Genomic DNA, 24,728 nt, shown 5'->3' with positions numbered 1-24,728 from the left:
CTACAGCATTTCATATTTGCTTAAACAAAAAGAAAAAAAAAAAACAAAAAACAGAAATTGAAGAAATACCCAGCATTGAGAAAGAATCAAGTTTTAACGTAATAGCAAAGTTTTACCCTTGTTGACAATATGTATGATGGCTTCTGCTCCCAAGGTGTCATACAGAGGTACGGCTACCATGGAGTATGTGTAACAAGCCAATTCGGAGATGATCCACTGTATAGATAGAAGTTTAAGTAAGGACCGGAGGGCACATTGAAGAGTATTAGTTCAGTCATTCAGCCAACAAATACTCTCTGGCTTTTTGTCTTGTTTTGTATTTTTTTTGAGACAGTGCCTCACTCTGTCCCCCCAGGCTGGAGTGCAGTGGTGTAATCATAGCTCACGGCAGCTTTAACCTTCCAGGATCAAATGATCCTCCCACTTCAGCGTCCCAAGTAGCTGGAACTATAGGTACATGTCACTACGCCCAGCTAATTTTTGTATTTTTTGTAGAGACGGATGTTTCACCATGTTTCCCAGTCTGGTATAAAACTCCTAGGCTCAACTGATCTGCCTGCCTGGGCCTCCCCAAGTGCTGGGATTACTTATTTGTTGACTTTTATGTAAAAAAAAAAAAAAAATCACTGTGGAGCCATAGAAACAGTTGCCAATACTTCTATAAAGTACATTTAAATAAGGGAGATAAGATAGTCACAGAGACAACTGCAATACAGAGGTAGACCAGAATACAAAGGCAGAGTGTGATAAGTTCCATCCCTAAGGGGTATGGAGGACACTAAGGGCCTTGGGGTGGCAGAGATCACTCTCAAGGGTGAGGCAAAGGCTATTTGGGACTGCTTGTGGGAAAGTAATGAGAACTGGGCAGAGCTTTAGAGGACTAGCAGGATTTGGTTATGGGGGTAGAGGTAGATTTAAAGAAGGAAGTGAATGAACAAAGAATAGTGATATGGTTTGGCCGTGTCTCCATCCAAATCTCATCTTGAATTGCAGTTCCCATAATCCCCACATGTTGTGGGAGGTACCTGGTGGGAGGTAATTGAATCATGGGGGTGGTTACCTTCATACTGTTCGATATGGTTTGGGTATGTACCCATTCAAATCTCAACTTGAAGTGTATCTCCCAGAATTCCCACGTGTTGTGGGAGGGACCCAGGGTAGGTAATTGAATCATGGGAACTGTCTTTCCCATGCGATTCTCGTGATAGCGAATAAGTCTCACGAGGTTTGATGGGTTTATTGGGATTTCCACTTTTTCTTCTTCCTCATTTCTCTTGTTACTGTGCCGTAAGAAGTGCCTTTTGCCTCCTGTCATGATTCTGAAGCCTCCCCAGCCACGTGGAACTGTAAGTCCAATTAAACCTCTTTTTCTTCCCAGTCTTGGGTATGACTTTATCAACAGCATAAAAACAGACTAATACACTGTTCTCATGACAGTGAGTGAGTTCTCTTGAGATCTGATTTTATAAGGGGCTTTCCACCCACTTTGCTCTTGTTCTTTTCTTTACTGCCGCCATATGAAAAATGACATGTTTACTTTCCCTTCTGCCATGATTGTAAGTTTCTTGAGGCCTCCCCACCCCTGTGGAACTGTGAGTCAATTAAATCCCTTTTCTTTGTAAATCACCCAGTCTCAGGTATTTCTTCACAGCAGTGTGATAATGAACTAATACAGATAGCATGACATTGTTGTGTATAAACACATCAGCAAGCTTGAAGACTACAGGAAATAAAACTGGAAAGGTATGTAGGAATCTGTTAGTGATGAACCTTAAATGTCAGTTGGGTGTTACGGACTCAATCCTGTCTCCGTCTGCCCTCCTCTGGCCCCACCCAAATTCATGTTGAAACCCTAACCCCCAATGTGACAATATGTGAGATAGGGCTTTGGAGAAGTAATTACGGTTAAACAAAGTCATAAGGGCGGGATCCTAATCCCTTCCTTCAATGAAGAAGAAGGGCCATGAGGGATACACATGCACAGAGAAAAGGCCACGTGAAGCCAAAACAAAAAGGTGGCTGTCTACAAGTCAAGGAGAGAGACCTCAGGAGAAGCTAAACCTGCTGACACCCTGATCTTGGACTCCCAGACTCCGGAACTGTGAGAAAATAAATTTCTGTTGTTTAAGCCACATGGTCTGTGTATTAGATTATGGCAGTAATAGCAGACTAACATACAGTTGATCCTTGAACACATGGGTTTGAACTATGAGGGTCTGCTTGTGGATTATTTTCAATAAAATTTCCATCTAGGGTTCCTGCCTCCTTTTCCACCTCCTCTACCTCTTTCACCTCTGCCAGGTCTGAGACAGCAAGACCAACCTCTCCTTGTCCTCCTCCTCAACCTACTCAAGGTAAAATGACTTGGATGAAGGCCTTTATAATGATCCATTTCCACTTAATGAATAGTACATACATTTTCTCTTATTGTTTTCTTGATGGCATTTTCATTTCTCTAGCCTACTGTATTGTAAGAATGCAGTATATAATACATACAACGTAAAAAGTACGTTAGTTAACTGTCTATATTGTCAGCAAGGAAGGCTATCAGTAGTTGAGTTTGAGGGAGTTAAGCTTTATGTGGATCTTTTTACTGAATAGGCATTCGTGGTCCTAACCCCCATGTTGTTCAAGGGTTAACTGTATCAGATTTGGTGTTAAGTTCCTAAATTAGAGTCAAGGAAAACTTTTTTTTCTATTGTGGCTGAGTGTGACAAGAATGGAGTATGTAGATTCACCTAAAAATATAGGTGAATATTTTTGTATTTGTATTAGCATTAGAACTGAGACTTGCAATTTGTGAACTTGCAGTAAGATCCACATGTAACTTAACTCCCGCAAAATTAAACTACTAACGCCTTCTGTTGACTGGAAGCTTTGCCGATAACACAGACAGTTGATTGACACATATTTTGTCTGTTATATGTATCGTATACTGCATTTCTAGTGAGCATATGAAGCATAAAAAGACTTCCTCTGGAGATAATGGGCCTGATGACTTAACTGAAACTTGGACATAAGCTTGATTCTATCATCTTGCTGTTTAAAATCTGCTTCCAACTCACTGTGGAAACATGGCTATAGCCAGACTCCATAGCAATGAGTGGCTGAATTTACTAGTTCAGGTACAAATGGCAAGTTTCAGTTCTAATACTAATGCATCCTTTCCACAATATGTTCAACATCTCATTTGGTGGTTCCCTCCTAGCTTCGTTATTTTCCTTGTGTATCAATCAGACTGACTTCAAATGACCCACGATAGACTGCGAAACAAGAGAAGTCCAAACACCTAGGTGAGAGTGCTAGACACTTCATCAGAAATAAGGTAGGTTCTGGGTTGGAACTCTTACAAGTAGAATAAGCATTAGAAAATTTTAAAAATAGCTTTGGCGAGGCATTAACAAGTGTCAGAATGCTGGACTGGGAATAGCAGTTGAAGTTTTTAAGCTTAACCCTGACTCATTTCCTTCAGTTAGCTTCATCATAGTTACCTCTGGCCTATTCTGAGCAAAGATGCCAACAAATTGGTCCGGTGATGGTTTATATCCTTTATGCAAGAGATAGGAACCCAGGTACTCCGCTCTATCAGACACCTACGAAAAAGAGAGATGGGGTGAGAGAGAGGGAGAGACAGAGAGGAGAGAAGAGGTCAAGACCCAAAACGGACCAATATAATATCCTGTAGTTTAGAATACTACATTAGAAAGAATCTGTCTAAAACTGGACTCAACTTACCTGTTTGTAGGATAGCCATCTGTAGGGCTGGTTTGGTTTTCTGTATCCCAAGCAGGGCCCATTGTCTAAAAACATAATATTAAAAGAAAATCAACTCCAGTTGCAAATTCTCTGGACCAGAGAAGCTAAAAGGAGATTAAGAAGGGGCAAGACACAAAGGATAAATCGAATAAGGATCTGGGTTTCTCTTATATGTCCAGGAAATTCAAAGCCAGAAAGCACTCAGTTCTCAAAGATGAAGAGTCTTATAAACTATACTTGAAACATTTAGGAAGCTATACAAAACGAGACTGGTTCAGTGTTGAATATGTGACCTCCATGGTGATTTAGACATTCAGAGAAAGCTATCCATATGGGGCTAGCCCACAAAATGTGACCAAGTAAACACAAACAGCCTGTACTGAAAAATCTTGGATTGAACAATAAAAAGCATGCTCATAAAAATATAAAAAATCAAAATATGAATCATCAATCTCATCACCCAAATATCATGATTACATTGATATATTATTCTATGACTCTTTTGCATAGTTTTGCAGTTATAGTCATTCCCCATGTTTGGAATGAATATAATACTTTGATACCTTGCTGCTTCTCCCAATGTGATGTAAGTATTTTCATGTCATTATTTCTTCTCTGTAGTGGTTTCAATGGCCAGTTGATGGGGGTTCTATTATAGTTGACTTTATTTCATCATGGGTATTTAGATTGTTTTCAAGTCTGACACCTTAAATTATGCTAAGTATTTTCCAATTGGTCATTTTAAATTTAGAACATTTCCTTGGAATAGAGACCCTAAAATGTAATAAGGGAAGGAAATGGGGTCCCAGAACAGTTATGCTTTTGATACATAGCACCACACTGCTTCCTTGAGCAGATGTGACAATTCACTTTTCTCCTGCTGTATCAAGTTTTATCACACTCTCATAGACCACTAAATAGAGTCTTTAAAAATTACCTTCAGGTTTGATAGATTTGAAAAGTTATTACTGTAGTCTAAGTTTCTTTAACAGCTAGTAAAATGGGACTTTTTTCCTTGTTAGGTTTTATTTACTCTCATGACTAATTTGTTCATGTACTTTGCCCATTTGTATAAGAGTATCATCTAAGATATTAAGGCTTGTAAAAAACACGGAAACACACACACAGGTGCACACACACACATTTGACAACAGAAGAATTAAACTTCTGAACATCTAAACTACTGAGCCTTACTTAAAATAAGTTTGGGAACATACATTCACAAGAGTAAATGGTCATCTCAGCTTTTAAAGCCAAGCCAAGGAAGTAGTGGCATTAGACTGAAGAACACATTAAGGGGCTGAGAAGCCCTCACGTCTAAGCCAGAAGGAGGCTGTTTTAAGTAAACAAGTAGAAGGGAAGGAAAATTGATAGAGAGGATCTAGCCAAATTGCTAAGAGGAATTCAGGTCTTGCCAAAGGGAAGTATTCAGAGAGTTACTAGGAATTCAGAGGCAGGTAAGTGAACTTCTAGACTACATGGTGGAGGAAAAAGGAAGGAAAGCAGAGAAGAGATAGCCACTCAGATTAAAGAGATATAAAAATGAATGAGGAGGCTGTGTACAGGAAACATTAGTTCTTTTGCTTCCAATTGAAACAGCTGCATGAATGCCTAAGCAGTAACGTTTCAGACTAACTTTCCCTGAAGCATGGCTTTGTCAGATAGTGGAAGCCACCTGCTCCCCCACGGTGTGTGCCTTGGGTGGCCTACCAGTGAAATCACTTATACAAACATTAATCACTAATGATAGCTACCATTTATTGAATGCTTACACCATGGCAGGCACATCAACTCATCTTCCCAGCTATTATCATTTGCATTGTACTAAGAATTGTGAAGGACTGAGACAGCTTGGTCAAGCTCACTCAGCAAGTGGTAGAGCTGATGAATGTCTGAGAAAGTATACTGGGGGCCGGGCACAGTGGCTCACGCTTATAACTCCCGAACTTTGGGAGGCAGAGGTTGGCAGATCACTTGAGCGCCGGAGCTCAACACTAGCCTGGCCAACACGGCGAAACTCCATCTCTACAAAAACTATAAAAATTGGCCATAGGTGGTAGCATGAAGCTGTAGTCCCAGCTACTTGGGGAACTGAGGTGGGAGGATGGCTTAAGCCCAGGAGGTGAAGGTTGCAGGGAGCTTAGATCATGCCACTGCGCTCCAGTCTGGACAGAAGAGTGAGAACCTGTCTGAAAAAAAGAAAAAGAAAGAAAAAGAAGGAAAGAGAAAGAAAAAAATTATACTGCATCAACTGTTGATTGACAAAAATGCTAGCAGAGGCTGGTGTCTAAGGAACAAGTCAAATAATTGGCCCAAAGGGGCAGCAACTCAGGTTTCATTAAACTCTGTGACCTGATCAGCTTTCAGCCTGTTAGCAAAACGCCTGCTCAGGCAACAGCCTAGCCTTTCATTAATTCAGTCATCTCACACCTGTTCTGTTCTAAGCTGTGGCCAGCTTCAAAAAGCCCATCCATTAACAACTTCTTGGCAAAGTTGCCACTCTATACTAAGCAGAATTCCAACTCTGGTGTACAGAATCCCTTGGAAGCTTTGCTAAAAATACAAAGCTTCCTGAGGAGTTTTAGGATCCATTATCTGGAAATTTAATTCAGTGCAATAAGGTGGAGCCAGAAGACATAGTTTTAAACAATAGCCCCAAGTGAGTCTCAAGATAAACAAACTACTAGCTAAACACAATGTATTCAACCCCAGGACCTGAAGTGTCATTTTTGTTTCTTTTTCCTTTTCTTTTTTTTTTTTTGAGACGGGGTCTCTCTCTGTCACCCTGGCTGGCGTGCAGTGGCACGATGGCTCACTGCAACCTCCGCTTCTCAGATTCAAGCAATTCTCCTGCCTCAGCCTTCCACTTAGCTGCGATTATAGGCACCCACCACCATGCCCTGCTGTAATTAAGCAGCCACACCAGATTTCTCACGCCTGCTTCCGTGAGAAGCCATTTTAACAGTATCGCTTTAGGATTTAGTATTGAAAAAAGCCCTAAATTATGTAACTCATGTGCCACCTATTGCATGCTAAATGGCTTGTTTTAGTGACAATAACAACACATGCTCAATAAAGAAAACGTCTAAAAACAGAAAACCACTAGGGCTGGGCATAGGGGCTCACTCCTGTAATCCCAGTGCTTTGGGAGGCTGGAGTCAGGGAGGCGGGTATCTCTTGAAGCCAGTTTGACACTAGCCTAGGCAACATAGTGAGACCTTGTCTCTACAAAAAATTAAAAAATTAGCCAGGTATGGACTACATGCCTGTAGTTCTAGCTACTTGGGAAGCTGATGTGGGAGGATTGCTGGAGCCCAAGAGTTTGAGGTTGTAGTGAGCTGTATTCCATCACACCACTACACTCCAGCCTGGGTGACAGAGCAAGATCCTGTCTCTCAAAAAAAAAAAAAGAAAAAAACCCCAAAGGAAATTATACTGTATTAGACATATACTATCTTGAATTGCCAGAGGAGTAAAGAAACTGATGTTTGGCTTGTTTTTATTTGTTATTTGCATGAAGTCTATAAGTAAATGCTGACTTGGAGCCAGATATACTAAGTACAGGCCCCGGTGGAGTCTTCAGATAGACATTTTCTTTACAACAAATCTTTCATTGTCTGGAGGAATAACAACTTCTATAAAATATTTAAGAACTAACCTAAAATAGAGCAATCTAGTCAAACGACACACTTAGATTTCCCTGTCAGCTCTGACATTTTCTTGTTCTGTGACCTTGGTAACGGTCTTGAAGCTCTGAGTCTATGTCCTCATCTTTAAAAATGGCAGTGATAGTAACAAATCTCTACAGTTTAGGGAAGATTAATTAATACAGGTGCAGCGGCTGTGCATAGTTAACACTTGACAGGAGTTGGCTATTAATATCAACTTAGCCTTAGTTAACATGCAGAAGAGAAGGGAGGGATGAAATTTACATGGCCAGAATGTCACCCAAAAGACCAAAGGCACAGAAAAAGCTATAAACCAGTTGCTTTTTAAAGTATACGTGTGTGTGCCAGCCATTATGTTCAATGATATAAGATATAAATATTAACGCTTGATGTGTTCCAAATGAACGTAGCAAAGCCCATTTGGTGGTGTTTCTAAAAAAGTCCAAAGAAGTGGTAACATGGGCCAGTAGGATGGTATCAGAGTCAAGGTAAGACATCAGGAGTCCTGGACTGCTGGTCCTGGCTCGGATTGTCTATATGTAAATGCAGGGAATTACATTAATGAAAGGCATGTTTCTAAACAAACTGACTACATAGTAGTGAGTTACCCAAGATACTGTGTTGCATTATTATCTCGACCCTTTAACAGCAATTTTGGCAGGGACGTTCTTCTTGTGTTGAGAAACAGATTCAGAGAGGCAAAGTGGCTTGCATAAGGTTATGAAGCTGAAAATGGAAGAACCAGATTTCAAACCTGGTGTCTGACACTGGTTCCAACATCCATCCTGATACTGTGTTCTAATGTCTCCTCTATTTTGCATGCTGTGATTCTACTTGAATCGCTGCTTCTAAATAGCTGGAGTTTTAGGGGTGAGGCAGAGAAGGAGAGATGTGCAACAGACCCCACCTTGTCTTCTTCAGGCAAGGACAGACCATTAGGCTTACCAGACACAGCAAGTCCTCTTTGGAAAACCTCATACATAGTCTTGGCATCTGAGAAGTAGTAACATATTAGGTCATTGTTCTCCTGGGAAGCACCCTTCCGCGCTCCTCCCTAAGACACAAGACAAAGTTTAGGCCAAGTACAAGTCTCCCTGCACTCTTTCCAAAACCTTTATGAGTTGAATTAAAGAGAGCATAAATGCTGATTTTGAAGTCACAGGAACATTTTCTTTGCTATTCAGTTGATTTTTAGAAATCCCCAAATCATAGTATGTTCACATTGTAGACATTTTAGAAAATAGAAAAGTGGCAGGGTGTGGTGGCTCAAGCCTGTAATCCCAACACTTTGGGAGGACGAGGCAGGTGGATCACTTGAGGCCAGGAGTTCGAGACCAGCCTGACCAACAAGGTGAAACCCTGTCTGTACTAAAAATACAAAAATTAGCTGGGCATGGTAGCAAGCACCTGTAGTCCCAGCTACTTGGGAGGCTGAGACAGGGGAATTGTTCGAACCCAGGAGGTGGAGTTTGCAGTGAACCGAGATCACATCACTCTACTCCAGCCTAAAAAAAAAAAAAAAAAAAAAAAAAAGCATAATAAAGTCATAAAGTCAATCTGTAATCCCACCCAGAGATTGCCCCTGTCATGTTTTTGGTAACCCTCCTGGCATCCATTTGTGTCTGTATATGGAGGAGAGATGATATGGATAGTTTTATATCTTTTTTTGTCATATCAAGTTTAAACTTCTACTGATTGCATACTATGTGTTCTAGGTACTCTGTAAATACTGTAGATGTGAGTTAAGACAAAATAGCTGCCCTTCAGCACCTCACACACCAGGGTTGTTGGGGTATGAGGAGGTAATAAGGAAAAAATGCAAATATAATACCATGATGTACATGCTATAATGAATTTAGAGGAAATGGATTGGTGGTGGAGGAAATGAAGCAACCAGTTCTGTATTAAGCAGAAAGATTGCAGAGAAGAAATGATATTTCAATATAGACTTCAAAGACAGGTAGGGATTTGTCAAAAATATATGATTTGGGCAGGGTAAAGGAGAAAAAAGAAATTCCAGAGTGGAGAACAGCCTGAGTAAAGGCATGGAGGTAAAAAAATGCAGCGCAGCATTGGGTGAGCAGCTAGAAGACAGGGTATTCAAGGAAAGGTAATAGCTAGGAATCCATCTAGAAATGTCAGCTGGAACTATAGGATCAGGCTCTGGGCTGGATCCTGGAGCTACAGTAGGCGCTCCAGGTATGGTCCAATGGTCCAACCCTCATGAAAGTTCATCTAGAGAAGAACAGGAAACAATTAAATAAGCATTCAAGAATGTAAATTGCTTTCCAAAATGAGAGCTATAAAAGTACAGGGAAACACACGAGGCTGTAACAGGAGATCTGACTTAGTCTAGGACATCAGGGAAAATTTCCATGGGCTACCACATTAAGACAAAAAATAGCAAAAATAAAGTTCCTTGTCTAGAAGACAGGGTCTTGTTGTCTGTTTATGTGTCTGGTACAAGGAAGCAGGAAGAATCCAAGATGTTCCAGATTCGTCACTTCGGCAATTGGGTAAGAAGAGATACATTTAACTGAAATAGAATAGGAAAGGAGGTGTGTGTGTGTGTGTGTGTGTGTGTGTGTGTGTGTGTGTGTGAAGGGAGAAAATATGCATAAAGAGAGAGACCTGGAGAGCTTAAGTTACTTAGCATCACTGAAGTCAGAATAGAAAATCGGATTTCAGTATCACAGATTTAGGCACATTTTCAAGTCATAAAAGAGGAGCTTTCTTCTTAGCTGTGAAGACTTAGATAAGGGTTTGGCAGACTGTAATCTAAAGGCTGAATCTGGCCCACCACCTGCCTTTATAAGTAAAGTTTTATCAGAACACAGTCACACTTATGTGTTTATATGTTGTCTGGTACTGTATTCATTCTATAACAGCAGCATTGAGTCGCTGCCAAAGAGCTCATGTGGTCTGCAAATTCCATGCCATTGACTGCCTGGCCTTTACACCATATGTTTGCCAACCTCTGCTTCAGCGGAATCAAGAGACGCTGAGAATAAAACCCTAGAATGAGGAGAGGAAAGAACCCAAGTGACAAAGGAAGAATGTCTTGAAATTAGGAAGAAATCTTATTGAAACATATTATGAAAGTCAAAAGGAGGAGTTTCAAGGAAGAAGTCTCAAGTCGATTGAGAGGAAAGCTGAAAGAGAAGTCATTGATTTTAGAAGTTAGGTTATGAGTGATTCAGAGCACTTTGGAGGAGATGGCGGCAGTACAAGCTCAGATCAATGGTAAAAGGTTGAATTTCAGAGAAGGAAATCAGTAAGCAAACTATTCTCAAAGAACTCTGGTGGGAAATGAAAGGAGTAAGTGGAGACAGTGGAATGAAGCAGGGCAGGAAGACGTCAGTGAAGACATACATGGAGCATGCAGATGTACTAACAGGTGGGAGAGGAGCTGAGAGTAGAGGTAGCTTGGAGTAAGATTTCTTCTATCCTGGAGAAAGAAGACTGTAAAAAGAACAGAAGAAGTTAGCCTTGTGAAGGAGCAGGAATCCTTTTTTTCTCAGAAGAGGGTAGAAGATGAAAATAGATGACATTCATGGGAGCAGAAGGTGGGAGAAATGAAGAGAACATCTTTGGAGTTTTCTGTTTGCTCACAGATACAGGAAGCTGGGGAATTTGAAGAAAGCCAGGAGAGTGAGCCCAGTTCAATTTTTATAGTTTTAAGAAAAATAAATTTAAATAAAAGCTAGAATTTAACTAGAGGAAATGACTTAATCGTTCTCAGTCACTGGGTATCTTGATGAAAATGTTCTCCTGTCCCCAATGTACTGACGCTATTATTTAGATCATGGGTTGTCAAAATATTTCGGTAAAGAGCTAGATAGCACACACTTTAGGCTTTGTTCCACAAGCCTAAAGTAGAACAAAGCCTAAAGTGTGTGCTATCTGGTTTTTGGTTTTAACTCATCCCTTAAAAAAAGTGAAAACCATTCTTAACTTGCAGTTGCATAAAGAAAGAATTTGGGGCTGGGTGCAGTGGCTCATGTCTGTAATCCCAGCACTTTGGGAGGCTGAGGCAGGTGGATCATGAGGTCAGGAGTTCGAGATCAGCCTGATCCAACATGGTGAAACCCCATCTCTACTGAAATACAAAAATTAGCCAGGCATGGTGGCAGACTCTTGTAATCCCAGCTAATTAGAAGGCTGAGGGAGGAGAATCGCTTGAAACTGGAAGGCGGAGTTGGCAGTGAGCTGAGATTGCACCACTGCACTCCAGCCTAGGCAACAAGAGTGAAACTCTGTCTCAAAAAAAAAAAAAAAGATGGATTTTGTTTGTGGCTATAGTTTGCCAACTCCAATCTAGATTACTGACATTATACAACCTTCCTTACTACAAAAGAAAAATGTGCCAACAATAGAAATTTAAATTTGTGTATTGCCTATTGATTTGTAACATGAAAGCTTTACTTTCCCATGCCACACCCAATCCCCTTCATGAGTTATCCCTAGGTTTAAAATTACAGTTTGAGTTTGATGAAGGTTTGCAAACTGAAAGAATGACTGATAAATTACCTTAATTCCCACAGACTGTTTGTTCAGGTCGAAAAGAGGTAAGACAGGTTGAGGTCTGTTGATCAGCCACAGGAAGATGGCAGCTCCAAATGTCAGGATGCAGATCAACGCCGGGGTCGGGAGTGGGGAAAACAAAAAATTAAAGATAAAAAGCATCTTTGTGAATAGCAGCAGGAAATTCAGACCTATAAAAAAAAAAACAGGGGCAAGAAAATTTAGAGGAAATGGTTATATTTTTATACTCACTAGCTCCATATTTACAGAAGGACACACACACACACACACACACACACACACACACACGCCCTCAACCCCTCAAATAGAGTTGTACCTCTCTAGTAGCAGAATTTTTCCCACTGTTTACTTAGCACTGTTGAAAATAATAGAACACAGTCTCCACCCCCGCTACTTGACTGTCCTCACACAAAGCAGAAAGGATCAAAGGAAGCAAGTTAATCATTTCCCAGACAATTTTGAGAAATGACTGCCCTTTTAACGTTGGTGCACAAAGCCTAAGAGAAGGCGGCCTGCTAGATACAACATAAGCTGGTGGTCAGAGACTACCTCCTCTGCCTGGGCAGACCGAGGGTCAGGAAGGACTCTTCTAGCTGGATTTCCCCCATCTAAACCAAACAGAAGAGCTCTGTCGAGGTGAAGCCACAGGTTTTAGAAATTAAATATTTTGTATGAAGGATATTTCCTGCTGGCTAGATATGTCTTGCTCATTACTCTACTCTTTGGAGCATTGGAAGGGTCTCGGACATCAACAGCAGTACAGCTTGCTGTGCACAACATCCTCTCCCCCAGGGATCCCAGAGGAATCATTTTACTGTGAGGCAAACATTAGTCAGTTACAGAGAAACTGTGCTGGGGAATGGGTGGCAAGTGGTAAGCATGGAAGAGTTAGGTCAAGAAGAGATCTCAAGAAATTAAAAGCAACAAAGGCTTCCCCCAACCCAGCCTTTCTTATAGTTTTCAGCCAAGTTCAACTTCAAACTACTCTAATAGGAGAGACTAAATTTAGGGTGGGTCCTAGGAACATACCCTGGCTGAAACCATCTTTTCCTGGAAAGCTGCTGCCTCACAGCTTTCAAACTAAATTATGAGAATACAATAGCAGCAAACACATGAGCACTTACTGTATGCCAGGCACAGGGCTGTGCTTTTTGCATAGTTTGTTTAATTGAGGTCAAGCAATACTACAAAGTAGTATTTCACAGAAGAGGAAATGGATGCGTTGGGATAAAGTGACTCGTCCAAATTCAAACGTCATGCCCTATTGCTGCTTCTATATGAAAATCTACGAAACAACAATTCAACTTTTCTTATAGGTTCTAGTCACAGAATTCAAGGGGATTGAATTTGTCTAGCACCTTACAGGTAACAGCAAATAAAGTTCAGAATTTGCGTTCTTCAAAGTTTACTGCAATGCCTGATGAAACAATATCTCAGAGATGAGGCCACACATGCCCACTCCAAATGAAAAGATCAAATCAAGCCCAGTTAAAAGTTGGATCAGATCAAGATCACAGTTGCCCTTAGAGCTTTGGACAGCTGCCATTAGCTGCCACCTGCAACCTTCTTCAACGAGGGAAACACACTTCACTCTAGTGCCAGAAAGGCCACAAGGTGCAGAAATTTTGTGTGGGGGCAGGAACAGTCACCAGAAACCCTGGGCCACTCTTTTTACCTTTCTGCCCCTCGATTAGTCATTACCTGACTTTGGTAGTCCCTTTCCATTTTAGGAGAGAAAATGAAACTTCCAGAAACTGGGATCATAGTTCCCAACTTTTTGGTTCTTTCCATATTGCATTCAGGGGGAGAAAAAGAAGTCAGAACCAAAATAAAATCAAGGTCCCATGGGTGCTAGGTTACATAATAACAAACGTGCTATTGTGACCACCTGGCAGGATTCTGAGAGCTGGGATTTTTGGAATTCAGCCTTACCTGGACTTGTATGAAGAGGTGGCACTCCAGGATGCAGAAGATTCAAAAACTAGCCATAAAGCCCAGGTAGAGGAGGAGGAGCTGCCTCAGGGAAGATTGTGAAACTGAAAAGGCAGGTGGCAGTGCCAAAGGGGAGGAGAAGCCTGTGCCTGTTTCGTGCCCATCCAGTGCCCATCCAACCCACCACCAACCACTCCCTGGAGGCTGGGACATTGTGACAAGACTGGTCATATATATACACAAACACACATACACATATATATATATATATATATATATATATATATATACACATACACACACATACATGGTCTGGAACTCCTAACCTCATGATCCACCTGCCTTGGCCTCCCAAAGTGCTGGGATTACAGACATGAGCCACTGCACCCAGCCCCAAATTAATATTTTTTTATGCAACTATAAAATTAATACATATATATGTTAATTTTTAAACAATTTTTATATATATATTATATATATAATAATAATTATTATTATTTTTTTTGAGACAGGGGCTTACTGTTTCCCAGACTGGAGTGCAGTGGGACAAGTCTGGCTCACTGCAGCCTCAACCTCCTGGGATCAAGTGATCCTTTCACCTCAGCTTCCTGAGTAACTGGGACCACAGGTGTGTGCCACCATGCGTAGTTAATTCTTTAATTTTTTGTGAAGACACAGCCTCACCATGATGCCCAGGCTAGTTTCAAACTCCTGGGCTCAAGTGGTCCTCCCACTGTGGCCTCCCAAAGGGCTGGGATTACAGGCATGAGCTACCATGACCACCCCAGACTGGTGATATTTTATCTGGGCTTTTTACCTCTGCCTCAGTCCCACCCATAAATTAAGAGATCCTTACCTACACCCTCCTATTCAACTATGGGAAAAAAATGGCTGCACTAAGGATTTTTGCCCTCTTCTACCAGATGGCACATTTATATTTAATAGGAAACTTTGCAAACAATGTCTTCCACTTAGGGTCCAAAAATGGAATTTCTCTTCAGTTGTAGTGATATGGCAGGAAGGACAGTGAATAACCTGACTGGTAACACATGAGAGAATCTGTGACAGTCTCAAAGGAGCACCTGCTGCTGATCTCAGGTGATTGTTACCACATAGTAACAATACTGTGGGCCACAGATTGTCAGAATTCTGCCCCCTCCTTAGATAACCCAGAAGACTGCATTTTTGTGAAACTTCAGCTTTAACTAACACCAGTTTTTAAGAGTCTGGCATGGGATAAACAAGAACACATCTCCTAGTTGAATGTGGATCACAGTCTGTTAATGTTTGAGTACTCCTTTGAGACAGACTTCAGTCAGCTTACCCACAAATGAAATGAGACTGACCACTTCATTACGAAGAAGGGTTTCCAATATTTTCTTCCATTCTGTAGGTTGTCTTTTTACTATCTTGACAGGCATTTTATTTTATTTTTTTTTACAATTAACAATTTTTTTATGGAGATGGGGTCTCACTATGTCACCACCCTTTTGTCATGTGTCCTGTGCGTCTCAAACTACAGTTCTGGTTGAGTCACTCTACGGAACCCCCTGCAAGCAGTGGGTGTGATTAACATTTCCTTTTCCTTTTAACATCACTCCCGGTTGGGGTAGGGAGAAGTACAATAGTAGTAAAGAAAAGAGGAAAGAGAGCTGCCACGCTGCGTCTGGGATTTCCTGTTTCGAGTAATATACAAATGACGGAGCAAGCCACATTACACATCAGGACGGCCCATGTCAAAAACCTTACTTTTTGATGCAGTGATGGTGACATGCCTTGGCCTCAGACCCCAGGATGCCCATTTCTTCAGCATCCTTGTCCTTGATCCACACCACGGCCCTCCCCTCCCCTCCCCTGTAGATGAATGACTGTAGCCGCAGTCACTCATCTCCTGGCTTCTAACATGTTTTATTCCCAACATATCTGAAGGATGCCTTCTGCCTTCACATCTCTGTACATGGTTCTTGGACAAGTCTTGGTGTCCAAGTTATGATCGCCCCATGTTCAGCTTTGGATTGTTTCCCTTTGTGGATTTGGGGTGGCATGTCTTCATTTAGTCTCATTTTCTTTGGATAAATGTCCTAAATGGCTCCTTCTACTCTAATATTTAAATTTTTAATCAACTATGTGCCATCTGGAAGAAGTGGGCAAAATCCTTAGTGCAACCATTTTTTTCCCCATAGTCAAACAGGAGAGTGTCAGTATGGATCTCTTAATTTGTGGGTGGGATTGCTATGAATCTTTCATACTATCCCTATTGGCTAAAAGTCATTTTCTTTCAATAGTCTCTATCTTTTAAAATATTGTATTTTTACTGTGTACATCTTATTCAAACCTTACCCGAAGTCTGTTTCCACCTCAAAGCCTCTGTATTTGCTCTTCTCTTTGCCTGGAGCATTTCTCCAGATCTGGAATGGTTGTATATTGTGCTTAGGTCAAGCCTCACCTCAAAAGTCACTTCCTCGGAGGCTCACTGTTTCTAATCACCTTATTTAATAATGTCTTTTCCTTTCCAATCAGTGTCATGGACTTTGTGTTCTCTTCTCCATGTTCACTGTTCATTGCAAAATAATCCCAGATCCTTATTATTCATTGTCCCAACTGAGCTGATGCTATCTTTGGAACAGGGATTTAAATTTTGTTCACTACTGTGCCTCTCATGCCTGTACCATGCCTGGCACATAATTAACTTTCAACAAGTGGTTGTGAGCAAACCATTTTCTAGGTCATAATTGTTTATTCCATGTATTCTCAGTTAACTCGTTTTCCCTGCAGTATAAAGTACTAACACCCCACCTCAAACTCCCAAATCTTAGGTCGTAAGAAGTCATTCAGGCCAATCTGGAGAGGATTGTTCCCTAATCAATACTTTTTTAAGGTATTGGATAGGGATGGTGGTGACACAGGTGTATTTCTGACACATATTAAGGACCATTCAAGATCCCTTTACTCCTCCAGGCTTAGAAGAGTTGGAATGAAATTATCTACATTGGTTAAGTATGCAGAAAGTCCAGCTAAGAAATAAATCATACTAGGCTAGGAGTGCCTGTAATCCTAGCACTTTGGGGGGCAGAGGTTGGGAGATCACTTGAACTCAAGAGTCTCAACTACTTGGGGGACTGAGGTTGGAGATGGCTTGAGCCCAGGAGGTGAAGGTTGCAGTGAGCTTAGATTGTGCCACTGCACTCCAGCCTGGACAACAAAGCTAGACCCTGTCAAAAAAGAAAGAAGGAAGGAAGGGAGAAAGGAAGAAAGAAAGAAAGAAGGAAAGGAAGAAAGAAAGAAAGAAGGAAAGAAAGAAAGAAAGATCAATCTGTTACCTTGGGTTTCTGGAAATCTAAGGACAATAAAGGAAATTATCTTTGCTTTTAGGCCTGGAGAACTATTTTTGTGTGTGTGTGCAATGATAAGATATAAATTGTAATTACAAGCTTTAAAAAAATCTGCCTTCATTAATTTGTATTTAATTGATTTCTGTGTTCTCTTGCATGTATGGACTCATTCTATGGTGATAGAAAGCTAATTAGAAAGGAAACCAGCATCTTCAAGTTCTTACACCCAATTAGTTAACACATTTCTTCCATACTAGGAATTTCCTACTCTCTCCTAGAGACTGTGTCAAAAGTCTTTACAACTTTGTAATGATTCCAAAGGGTGTTATTTAGGAGGCTGTATATGAAAGTTTTGCTTTTTAAGCTGGGTTTTCCATTTCTAACTTAGCTTCAAAGTCATTTTTCCTACATTCCCGTGACCCTCAACTTAGGAGAACTCTCTCTGAGTCCCTGACTACATAGTCAGTATTTGTAGACAAACCCGGAAGTAATAACTTAACAAAGTAATAAAACTTAACAAAGAATCAAACAATTCTGAAAAATCATAAGAATTGGGTAGGTGGCAGAAAAGTAATCATTACCAAATTTAAATACTTACTGTATTTAAACACAACATTACACAACATTACAAACCATTAGTATCATAAGCATACCTGGAAAAATCTGATAACCTTTTCCTTTCTATGCTTTGAATGTGAATCAGATGCGTGTTCTGTTGCAAGGCCCTTCACCAAATTTCCTCACAGCCCTGGGATGAAGCGTTTTTCAAAAATGTTTCCTTAAACTAGTTTACTTTTCTGTATCACAAGTAGTTTTCTTCTGCTAGGGAAATGACAGATGACGTGATTTGAGACAATGATTCTGTTTCACAAAACTCAGTCATGGAAAAGCATCATATGGAAAAGGCCCAGTAGATTGTCCCCAAGGGAACTTAGTCTCAGCCACCCAAGCTATTTAAAATGATTCAACAATCCAATGGGTCAACATTCAGATCTAATATAAAAATCTGCGGTCATATCTCCCACCTAAAAAAAAAAAAAACCAACAAAATTTAAAAAACGAACTGAGAGGAGAAACTCTAAAAACCCTCTAAGGAAATAAGAGGCAATTAGTACTTTTCAATTTTATAATTACTGAGATAATTCAGAGGTGGCCATTTACCAAACTTGGTACATAGAAAGTTAATAGTTTTCCTATATTTTATACAAATAACTAATTTAGAAGTCATGAAAAAGATACTATTCACAATAGTATATATAAGAATAAATGCATAAAATCTATATTTTAAAAGTTCAGATCTGAACCACATAAGAAGGCTACAAAAATGTAAAGACATGCCTGAAATCAAGGGTCCTAGCTCCTTGAATGTATCTATACATTTAATGCAACCTTAATAAAGACTTTCTTAAAAACTAAAATGCTAATTCTAAAGTTCATCCTGAAAAATAAAACTTAACAAAGAATCAAACAATTCTGAAAAATCATAAGAATTGGGTAGGTGGCAGAAAAGTAATCATTACCAAATTTAAATACTTACTGTAGAGCTATAGGAGTTTTCTCCGGGTGAGGTGCTCACACCTGTAATCCCAGTACTTTGGGAGACAGAGGCAGGTGAATCACTTGAGATCAGGAGTTCAAGACCAACCTGGCCAACATGGTGAAACCTCATCTCTACTAAAAATACAAAAAGTAGCCAGGCATGGTGGCATGTGCCTATAATCTCAGCTACTCAGAAGGCTGAGGCAGGGGAACTGCTCAAACCCAGGAGGCGGAGGTTGCAGTGGGTGGAGATCACGCCACTGCACTCCAGCCTGGGCAACAGAGGCAGACTCTGTCTTAAAAAGAAAAAAAAAAAAGAGCTATAGGAGTTTTCTATTGGTCATGAATAGACAAATCTATTTTACAAAGTCATCCTGAGACACACCCAGTAGATGCTATTATCAGGTACTAAATTGCATTTCAAATCAAAATAGATTGTTTTTTTACTTACAATAAATGTACTGAGACAACTGGCTAGCCATTCAGAGAGAATACCTTAAGCTGACTACTCTCTCACTCCTACAACAAAAATCAGTTGAAGATAGGTCAAAGACTTAAGTATAAAGCAATGAAAACCATAAGAAGAAGAGTTAGGGTGAAAAAGTATGAAGAAATTTTCTTATAATTTGGCATGGGGAAGACTCAAGACAGGCCTAACACCTAAAATCTATAAATAGAAATGTTGTCAAGTTTGATTATATAAAGACACAAATTTCCCCTGCAGAAAAGATACCAGAGACAAAGACAAAAGCTAAATTGGGAAAAGTATCAAACCCCTCAGACAGGCTGAGAGCTAATTTCTTTAATAAGGAACCCAGACGTCAAAGAAAAACAAAATACAATCCAGTAAAACAAAGGCAGAGAGCATGTCCTAAAGTCCACAGCAAAACAAACAAGTTACTTAAAATGAGGGAAAGGCATTCAGCTTTGCTTCTAGTTCTTAAGAATGCAAATTTAAATGACACGTCCTTTCCCTGTGCATCAGATTCCAGTGATGAAACGTTCATTGTGGAAATGGACATTTGGTGCTGTCTCTTAGAGAAGTCCCCATTGCCCTTTACCACAGCATAAAATGTGTGGCCTTTTACCTAGTAATGTGGCTATCAACTTATCTTGTAGAAAGACATTGGCTCAATAAACTGCATCACAAATGACATGTAAAGTACAGGGTAAGAATGTTAGCTCAGAATACTTGGGCTTAAGCTCTGCTTGGTCATTTTCTTTGCGACCTGGGGCAAATAATTTAATTCTCTGTGTTTCCTCGTTTATAAAATCACAATAATGGTATCTCCCTTCTAAAGCTATCACCACGATTGAAAGAGTTAATGGATGTATAAAGTGCTCAGAACCATGCCCGTCACATAGGGTTATGAATTAACTATTATATTTATCATCATTAAAGCTATAGAATTGTTTCTAATCAAAAAGTCTAGGAAAGCCTTCCTTGATAGGAGAATAATGAAACAAATTACAGTAATTTCACACAATGGAATTCTGGGCAGGTATTTTTAAAAAGAAAGTTGATTTGTAGGTACCGACACGAAAAGAGCTCATGATGTACCGCCAGAGAGAAAGAAAACAGTATTTGGACAGTGTGTACATTATCTTCTCAGTTGCAACGAATTATCTATGCATTTATGTTTCTGAAAAGATCACCCTCATAGAAAAAGAGGGATGGAAGTTGGGTGCAGTGGCTCACGCCTATAATCCCAGTACTTTGGAAGGCCGAAGTAGGTGCACTGCTTGAGCCCAGGAGTTCGAGATGAGTCTGGGGAACACGGTGAGGCCCTGACGCTACAAAAAATACAAAACTTAGCCTGCTGTGGTGGTGCTTGCCTGTAGTTCCAGCTACTTGAGAGCTTGAGGTGGGAGGATCACTTGAGGTCTAGTGATCTATAATTGTGAGGTCTAGTCTAGTGAGCTATAATTGCTCTACTGCACCCCAGCCGGGGCAACAGAGCAAGACCCTGTCTCAAAAACAAAACACAAAACAAGAAGAAGACAGATGGAAGAGGAGACATCATGACTGGATTCCTTGAAAGTCTTGGCTACTCCTTCATTCATCCAAAAGCTACTGAAGGGCTTGGCTATAAATGTGGTGTTTTTCCAGGTGCTGTGGATGTAGCAGGAGAAAGCCTGCTCTCATGAGACTGTATTATACTGGGGAGTTTTACAACAAGCCTGAGCAATAACTAGATTATAAGGTATTATGGAACAATAAAAACCACAACAACAAGAGCAGGGAAAGAGAACTGGGGGTACAGCAGGGGGATTTTTTTTTTTTTTTTTTTTTTGAGACAGAGTCAGGCTGTGTTGCCCAGGCTGGAGTGCAGTGGCACCATTTCGGCTCACTGCAACCTCCACCTCAAATCCCGACCCCGGGACAACTTTTGTCAGTAACAACCCCAAAGGGCATCCCAGGCCTGCTGCTGACCAAGTGAATTATGAGAGTAAGAGGAAGCAGTATCAGAAGTCTACTGCATCTGATAAGGGGGTCTGTAGAAAGATAGGCCGGACAAAGTGCTCGGACCCTGTCACCTGTGCCAGGGTGAGGCGAGGCTGGGAAAGAGGCCTTCCTGCCTTGGTTCTCTGCAGACTCAGCCCTTGCACTGCTGTCCCAACCAGGGGTCAACAGGTTCCGAGTACAGACCATGAGCTTTATTGCCAATGGTATCATTTCCAGGGACAAACCTTCAAGGCAACGCCCCTCCAGGTATCACAGCAACAGTTCCTCACTACGTGTGTAGCCCTGGGGCAGTTACTTAAAGCCACTGAGCATCAGTTCCCACCACTGCATACAGAAGCAGCAGGTGAAAAGTGCTACTTAAATGGGACGCTGTGTGTAGAACTGCTGGTATGCTGTCAGGCGCATGGGAAGTCCTCAATCAAGTCTAGTTCCCTTTTCCTCAGTTTTCACATCCCTGCCAATATCAGATGTTCTATTATGAGACATCCCAAAAGAGAAGAGGTAATCACGGTCTTGTATGATTACTGCCCCTCCACTTCTGGGCAAAGGTCTTAACAAGCCGTCGTTTTTCTTTTTCTTTCTTTCTTCTTTTTTTTCTTTTTTTTCGAGATGGAGTTTCACTCTTGTTGCCCAGGCTGGAGTGCAGTGGCACAATCTCAGCTCACTGTAACCTCTGCCTCCCAGGTTCAAGTGATTCTCATGCCTCAGCCTCCCCAGTAGTTGGGATTACAGGTGGCCATCACCATGCCCAGCGAATTTCTATATTTTTAGCAGAGATGGAGTTTCACCATGTTGGCCAGACTGGTTTCAGTCTCCTGACCTCAGGTGATCTGCCTGCCTCAGCCTCCCCAAGTGCTGGGATTACCGGCGTGAGCCAGTGCTCTTGGCCAACAAGTCCTCATTTCTATTTAAACAGAGTGCTTCTAGTTGTAGGAGCCATGGCCTGTCTCTGACCTTGCTGTCCCCCAGCCCCCACATCCTCAACTTCAGCCACTCACAATCTCACAACTCTTAGAATAGAATGACCCATGAAGACTGGGAAATCTACCAGCTCCCCTAAAGAAAGCTGATATATTATAGCCTGACCATAGCAGTGCATGGGCTGTTTGACCTTCCAAACACCAAATCTCATATACTTATTCAAACAATGAGTTGAGAACCTAGAAAGTGTCAGGGCCCTGCGCCAGGGGGAAGATCTGGTGACAGAGTTCCTTTCTGACCTCAGGTTGTGCGGACATATAGGGGAGAAACAGACCCAGATATATTTCCAGCAGAACGTGATAACCAGTAATGGCTGGACTCACGGCAGCTGGGGTTGCCTCACTCTTGCCAGGTGCTGCCAAGCACAAGAGTCAGTTCTGGCTGCACTCCACCTGAGGGTCCACTCATCTGCTGAGGGGAGACGGACAGGAGCAGACACTGTATTCCTGGTTTCTAAGAAGTTGGCAAATCCCGTAGGCCAGGCGTGCTGGCTCATACCTGTAGTCCCAACATTTTGGGAGGCCCAGGCAGGCGGATCACTTGAGGTCAGGAGTTCTAGACCAGACCATCTTGGCCAACATGGTGAAACTCTGTCTCTACTAAAAATATAAAAATCAGTTGGGCGGGGTGGTGCATGCCTGTAATCCCAGCTACTTGGGAGGCTGAGGCAGGAGAATCACTTGAACCAGGGAGACAAAGGTTGCAGTGGGTCCCGATCTCGCCACTGCACTTCAGCCTGGGAGCCTGGGTGACAGAGCAAGCCTCCTTCTCAAAAAAAAAAAACACACACAAAAAAGAGTACCTACTATTTGCGGGATCTTCCCTCTTTCCATTAATTCCTCTCTCCTTCCTCCACCTCCAGCCTCCTTGCTGTATCTGTGGTCTCACTGTATGTGGGACGCTTAGATATGTAATGATACACTGATATTGTTGTTGGTGTCTTTGCCCTCAAGAAATTATAATATAGCCTGGGAGAGATTATTTTAGGCCAGGACCTAGCCAAATGCTTGGCTGAAACATTCTATTTGGTCTGGATTAAAAGGTGTTTTTTTGTGTGTGTTTTTTGAGACAGAGTTTTGCTCCGTCACCTAGGCTGGAGTGTGGTGGTACGATCTCGGCTCACTGCAACCTCCACCTCCCAGGTTCAAGCAATTCACCTGCCTGAGCCTCCTGAGTAGCTGGGACTACAGGCCTGTCCCGCCACGCGGGCTAATTTTTGTATTTTTAGTAGAGATGGGGTTTCACCATGTTGGCCAGAGGGTCTTGATCTCTTGACTTCATGGTCTGCATGCCTGGGCCTCCCAAAGTGCTGGGATTACAGGTGTGAGCCACCAAGCCTGGCCATGTGTTTTTTTTAAAAATAATTAAATTTGAATGCATTTATCTGGGGTATGCCTACTCTGAATTTTTCTAAATTAGCATCTTATCACACACCATCTACTTTACTTCCCTATATTACCTGCCTGTCCGATAAGCATTTGCACTTATACTTCTTGTTTTATTTAGGTTTTTGTTCCTTTTATTACGCCAAATACACAAGAGATGCCTACAAAATTTACACCATGTCTCTTTCAAGACATGTCCTGTGTGTACCTCGAATACTGATCAATCGGAGGGGACCACCACAGAGTGACTCCATATCAGAATATGGAGGGAGAAATAAACAAAACCAATTACTCCGGCTGTGTGTGGTGGTTCACACCTGTAATCCCAGCACTTTGGGAGGTGGAGGCCAGCGGATCACAAGGTCAAGAGATCAAAACCATCCTGGCCAACATGGTGAAACCCCATCTCTATTAAAAATATAAAAAAGTAGCTGGGCATGGTGGCACCTGCCTGTAGTTCCAGCTGCTCGGGAGGCTGAGGCAGGAGAATCACTTGAACCCAGGAGGCGAAGGTTGCAGTGAGCTGAGATCACGCCATTACACTCCAGCCTGAGTAACAGAGTGAGACTCCGTATTAAAAAAAAATAAAAAAACAAAAAAGCAAAACCCGATTACTCCCTTTTTTTTAAAGTCAATTTTTAATTTTTGTTTGTTTGTTGTTTTTGAGACAAAGTCTCACTCTGTTGTCCAGGCTGGAGTGCAGTGGCACGATGTCAGCTCACTGCAACCTCTGCCTCCCAGGTTCAAGCAATTCTCCTGTCTCAGCCTCCTGAGTTCCTGGGATTACAGGCATGCACCACCACACCTGGCTAATTTTTGTATTTTTAGTAGAGACAGGGTACCACATTGGCCAGGATTGTCTCTAATTTCTGACTTCAGGTGATCCACCTGCCTTGGCCTCCCAGAGTGCTGAGATTACAGGCGTGAGCCACTACGGCCGGGCTTAATGTCATTGTTTAAGATCTTGCCTCTGATATAGAATACCAATCCCCTGCACATTGAAGCTGTAGATTCAATTCTACCTTTCAGACCACCAAAAAAATGGTGGATATCTTAGTAGGCACCAAGCCCCAGCAGTAGAGTCCCATTCTAGTACTTACTCCCTGAGGGTCTTTGAAGTTCA

At 41.5% G+C, this 24,728-nt stretch overlaps 1 protein-coding gene across 3 annotated transcripts in view; it reads right to left on the bottom strand.

Moving 5' to 3' along the window:
• The window catches only part of ACSL5 (acyl-CoA synthetase long chain family member 5), a 45,908-nt gene that overhangs the window by 18,343 nt on the left and 2,837 nt on the right, over positions 1 to 24,728 (bottom strand). For 2 of the 3 annotated variants that reach the window (XM_032281106.1, XM_032281107.1), the window contains exons 2-6: positions 11,955 to 12,139; positions 8,370 to 8,478; positions 3,736 to 3,800; positions 3,492 to 3,593; positions 117 to 216 (exon numbers count right to left, since the gene is read on the bottom strand). In XM_032281106.1, the coding sequence (XP_032136997.1) occupies positions 117 to 216; positions 3,492 to 3,593; positions 3,736 to 3,800; positions 8,370 to 8,478; positions 11,955 to 12,110 (532 nt within the window). In that variant the 5' untranslated portion in view covers positions 12,111 to 12,139. Of the gene's footprint in view, positions 1 to 116; positions 217 to 3,491; positions 3,594 to 3,735; positions 3,801 to 8,369; positions 8,479 to 11,954; positions 12,140 to 17,886; positions 17,907 to 24,728 lie in introns of those variants that run through there. The other variant, XM_032281108.1, reaches the window with a different exon arrangement.

The sequence above is a fragment of the Sapajus apella genome, unplaced genomic scaffold (assembly GCF_009761245.1).
Source record: "Sapajus apella isolate SASKATOON/1434 unplaced genomic scaffold, GSC_monkey_1.0 scaffold13, whole genome shotgun sequence".
NCBI classification, from domain to species: Eukaryota; Metazoa; Chordata; class Mammalia; order Primates; family Cebidae; genus Sapajus; species Sapajus apella.
This window is presented reverse-complemented; position numbering and strand designations above follow the sequence as displayed.